This window comes from Suricata suricatta, chromosome 14, assembly GCF_006229205.1.
Source record: "Suricata suricatta isolate VVHF042 chromosome 14, meerkat_22Aug2017_6uvM2_HiC, whole genome shotgun sequence".
In the NCBI taxonomy this organism is placed as follows: domain Eukaryota; kingdom Metazoa; phylum Chordata; class Mammalia; order Carnivora; family Herpestidae; genus Suricata; species Suricata suricatta.
Window position 1 is genome coordinate 26189542 of NC_043713.1, and position 5411 is coordinate 26194952.

Here is a 5411-nt window from a genome sequence, read left to right on the forward strand (position 1 = left end):
GTGAGATCTGACCTGAGCCGAAGTTGAAGGCTTAACCGACTGAGCCACCCAGGCGCCCCTAAACACTACATTTAAATGGAATAGGAGCAAATTCTCCGTTTCCAGGTCTCTGCTACCCAAAGATCACCAGCAGCAGGAGCATTACACGAGAACTTGTGATATACCCCCCACCCCGGAACTGCTGCATCAGAAGGTAATTTTCAAAACATCTCAGTGTTTCGTGTGCACGTTAATGTGAGAAGCACTGGAAAAGCACAATCAGTGTACTTGACAGGAAAGAAACTGGACTGAGTCCTTGCCCTTAAGGAGTTTATAGTCTCCTGGGGTAGGAGAAAGGAGTCAACAAGGAAGAATTGAATGATAATTTCCAGGGGGAAAGGTGGTATGTGATGTCGCTCACTGCATCAAGGAGGGGGGGGGCATTTTATCAAGTTTGAGAAGCAGGCTGACCCAGAAAGGCAAGTTCAGATCCTAAAGAACAAGAATAAGGGGCAGAGAAAGAGAAGCTCATCAAAGAAGCCAAGAAGGAAAGTAGCACCTAGTTTCACCAGGAGACTGTCGTGTCACAAAAACCAAGAGGAGAGTCATGTTCTCCAGGTGATCAACAGAGACAGATATTTAAGGCTATCTCAGAATCCCAGTGCCATGTTTGATGCATGTCGGGCCCTAAGTGTTTACTGTGTGAGTTGATGAATAAAGGCACATTTACCTCAGTGTTAAGTAAAAGCCAGGATATGCGCTCAAAAATGTCTAACTCTCTCACGCTCAGCCATCAGCCCCTGGCATTTACAAAGAAATAACCATATTTAAGACCAAATTTGAATACATAAGTATCTGTATGACAAATGCCTACCTTGAAACCAACATAAATATTGTTATCTTTTATTTCTTTTTAAAAAATTTTAAAGTTTATTTTTATTATTTATTTTAAGAGAGAGAGAGAGGCACATGTACAAGTGGGGGAGGGGCAAAGAGGACAGACAGAATCTCAAGCAGGCTGTACCATCAGTGCAGAGCCAGATGTGAAGCTCAAACTCACGAACTGTGAGATCATGCCCTAAGCTGAGAAGAGTCAGATGCTTAACCAACTGCACCACCCAGACATCGCTAAGTTATCTTTCAGATATGAATCACATATTAGTTGATTTTATATAGTCACTTATTTGAACCCTAAAAAAGCAACTAGTGTGATTCTTTGTACTCAGTAGGCACTCATTAAATGTCTATAAAATTAAAAATGCCCTAGAGACCATTTATCTCTGATCTCTCCCAAAACCACATTAAAACTATGATAAAGGAATAAAAACACAATGACCTATCAAGAACAAAGACTCCACCCACCATGGGAGCACCCAGATATAGAAAGCAACTATTTACAGACAGAAAGGAAGAGACTGACAGTGATACAGTAATAATAGAGGACTTTAACACCCTATCACGTTAATGGATTGATCATCCTGACAGAAAATCAGCAAGAAAACTGTAGCTCTGAACCACGTATTAGACCAGGTGGACCTGATAAATACAGAACATTCCATTCCCAAATAGCGGAATACACATTCTTTTCTTTTAAATACTTTTTACTTTTATTTATTTTTGAGAGACAGAAAGAGACAGAGCATGAATAGGGGAGGGGCAGGGAAAGAAACACAGAATCCGAAGCAGACTACAGGCTCTGAGCGAGCAGTCAGCACAGAGCCCATAGCGGGGCTCGAACCCATGAATCACCTGAGCTGAAGTCGGACACCCAACCGACTGAGCCACCCACATTCTTTTCAAGTGCACATGGAACATTCTCCAGATTGGATCATATGGCAGGCCACAAATCTCAATAAATTAAAAAATACTGAAATCATATCATGCAACTTTTCCAACCGCAATGATATAGAACTAGATATCAATCACAAGAAAAAACCTGCAAAGAATACAAATACATGGAGACTGAATAACATGCTACTAAACAATGAATGGGTCAATCAAGAAATCAAAGAAGAAATCAGAAAAGACATGGAGACAAATGAAAATGAAGACACAATTGTCCAAAATCTTCAAGATGCAGCAAAAGCTGTTCTTTATTTAAAAAAATTTTTTTGTGTTTTTTTATTTGAGAGACAGAGAGAGACGGTGTGAGCAGGAGAGGGGCAGAGAGAGAGACACACACAGAATCTGAAGCAGGCTCCAGGCTCTGAGCTGTCAGCACATAGCCCAATGTGGGGCTCAAGCCCACGAACCGTGAGATCATGACCTGAGCTGAAGCCGGACGCTTAACCGACTGAGCCACTCCAGCGCCCCCAATTACACATTTTTTTTAAAGTAGGCTTTATGTCCAGTGCAGAGCCCAAAGCAGGACTTGAACTCACAACCCTGAGATCAAGACCTGAGCCGAGATCAAGAAGAGTTGAACACTTAGCCAAGTGAGCCACCCAGGTTCCACAGTACCCAATTATGTAATAAAGGAAGGAGTAATTAAGGATAGTCTGTGCACTGAACAGTGAGGAGAACCCCCCCTCCATACAGCTGCCTTTCCCTGTATAACTCCAACAATGGTGACAATCATGCTTATTGTGCCCTTATTCTTGCAGGAAGGTGTAGAGGATTTCTTCTTGGAGAAATTGAAGACCTCAGAGCAATATATATACATACACATATATGTATACATACATCTATACATATATATGCACACATATACACTTACATATATACATTTATATATATACAAAAATATATTTGAAGCAACAATAAAAATCAGCCAAATAAAAAGGATGTATTCTGGAAATCCTAATACAGTAGATGATGTAGATGATCAAAATTCCCTGTGGACACAGAATCCTTTTTACATCCAATTCACCAGATCACCACACCCACCTCCATCTTATTCCTTCTTCAGATAGAAGTAATCAGCACAATTCCTTGCACTTACACCCCCTGCTAAATCAAGACACCAGTGGCATACCTAAATATCTCTCAGCACCACCTAGGGTGGTGGGTTTGCCTTCAAGTTACATGAATTCTGTTGGAGAGGCTTCGTTACATGCAAGAAACAGATAGGAACACATTAATCACAACTGAATACTAACGTGTATGGTACGGAGTATATGGAGTTCAGAGACATGTCAGATCAGAGAGAATGTGCTGATCAAAGGAGCTGTGGGAGGCAAAGTGGAAAGTGGTGAGGAAGAGGCTGTGGAAGTTGGGCCACATCACTGCAGTACTTTGTAGGTTACATCAAAGTTTGGGGGTTTAATCCCAAGGGTAATGAAAAGGGTCCAATAAAAGGACCCCAGCCAGGAAGCAACACAATTTTAGGAAGATCACTGGATGAAGAATGGACTAGAGGAAGCCAAAACCAATAGGAAGAATAGTTAGGAGGCCATTGCAGTGATTCAGGTAAGAGATGGTGATGGCTTGGATCAGGATCTCAGCTGTGGAGATACGGATGATTCAAAACCTATTGGAGAAGTGGAGCAAAGGGTTAGCTGCTGTCTTCCTTATGTAGAGGACAGGAGGGACGGACCAGGAGGAAGGAGCTAAGGATGGCTCCCAGAATTCTGATTTGAGCAACTGGGAGGAGGGTGGTTTCACATTCCCAGGTGGAGGAAGGGTGGGAAAGGTTCAAGTTTTAGAAGAGAAGGCAAAAATTTAGATATTGAACAAGTTAAGATGCAGATACATGACACAAGATTTGTCAAGTAATCTGTTGATTCATTGTCCTCTTTGTATTTCCATCTTCTAGGACTGTGTGGGCTTGGGGCCCAGCAAGGTAATCCAGTCTACAGTCAGTTTGGATAGTAGGGAGTTGTGGCCATATAGATGGCACTGGAAATCATGAAAATCAATGAGACTATTTAGGGCAGTGGGTTTTACTTTTAATGTTTATTTATTTTTGAGAGAGAGAGACAGAGCACAAGCAGGGGAGGGGCAGGGGGAGAGGGAGGCACAGAATCTGAAGCAGACTCCAGGCTCTCAGCTGTCAGCACAAAGCGGAGATGCGGCGCTCGAATCTACTAACCATGAGATCAAGACTTGAGCTCCACCAACTGAGCCACTCAGGCGCCCCCTATCAGTATTTTTTAGCTTAATTTTATGTATTCTTTCTCCTCCCCAAAACATTGTTTTTATTTCCCCAGTGCCTGGTATTATGTCAACTAATGTGCTTTGTTGTGAAAAGTATTAGCAGATACAACAGAAACCACCGTACGTATTGTAAAGTTCATGTAATCTTCGTGTGAAAAGGATTATAGTTCCATTACTTTACTTCCAAAGGGGTAACTAAATACCCAAGGTCCCTCGGCCTCGGTAAGTGGCCAATCAGGACAAGCACCCAGTGTCCCAACTTCCAGGTCACAGCTGTCCAGCTTTTCAACAGTCTTCATTTTGACCACTCCCCCAAACCCGCTCACCCAGCAAGACAGCCTGTTTAATATATACCAAACCACTTCCCTCAGTCACAAACTGCGGCCCCTTTCATCAAATCCGTAGTCACTCCCAGACCCGCCTCGGTCCCGGACCCATCCTATCCCCATCACAACCTCAAGCCCGGCCCCGCGGAGTTGACCAGTGGGGCCTACCGTCCCTCACTGCGCTTGCGCCACTCGGCCGGGCGACTCTGTCGCCATAGCAACCGAGACACACGAATCGGCCTGAAGCAACTGGGGAGAGGAGTTCCTGGTGCAGTTCTTTTTTTGTATATGCTTTCCTTACCGCTTCCCGTGCCTGGTGCGTGAATTTGAGGGTCTGGTAAGAAAGCTCCATCGGCTACTGTATTAAGGGCCGGAAAGGAGGGCCAGTCACTGGGCTGACCAGTACTTCCAGAGAAAAGCTGCTTGGGGAAACCTGACTCTTAACCAGCCCGCCCCTTTCATGATTGGCCGGAGCCTAGATAGGTCAGCCAATCACTGGGCAAAAATGGGTTCTTTCTCATGCCAATCAATGTTAAAATAAACACGTTTAATCGAGAGCGTTTGCACTGAATTGACCAATCAAGAAATGAAGAGGAGATGATTGACAGGTCTTGGGGCGGGGCTTGAAATTCTTTTGGCTCGCTTAATTCCGTCTCTAAAATGCAAGTTACCAGATTTGTGTACCATAGTATTTGTCCTTGATTTCAGCAGTTGTTCGGGCCTTTGTGACCCAATGTTACGTTCCCAAGACTACACTTAGACATCTGTCTTTTCTAGGCCCCCTTCTCCCTCTCTATTTAAGGTAAAGGTTTGGAAGGAACTTTCTGCATTACTATGAGATGTCTCCACGTGGTCCTTTTAGACTTGAAGAATCTGTGTGGACTTTGGCTGTCAGAGGCTTTCTGGGATGCAGAGTGTGCATGAACCTTTAACTCCAACTCCCTCCACAACAGACCTAAGCTCACTAGAAGTGGATAAACATGGACTTGACATTTTCCGCTGCTCCATTTT

General features: G+C 43.6%; 1 protein-coding gene across 1 annotated transcript in view; it reads right to left on the reverse strand.

Annotated features, from left to right (window-relative positions):
- The window catches only part of KATNAL2 (katanin catalytic subunit A1 like 2), a 61908-nt gene extending 57091 nt beyond the window's left edge, over positions 1–4817 (reverse strand). Inside the window, exon 1 of the mRNA XM_029922205.1 lies at positions 4702–4817. Coding sequence (XP_029778065.1) covers positions 4702–4752 — 51 coding nt within the window. The 5' untranslated portion in view covers positions 4753–4817. The remainder of the gene's footprint in view (positions 1–4701) is intronic.
- Positions 4818–5411: the final 594 nt, after the last annotated feature.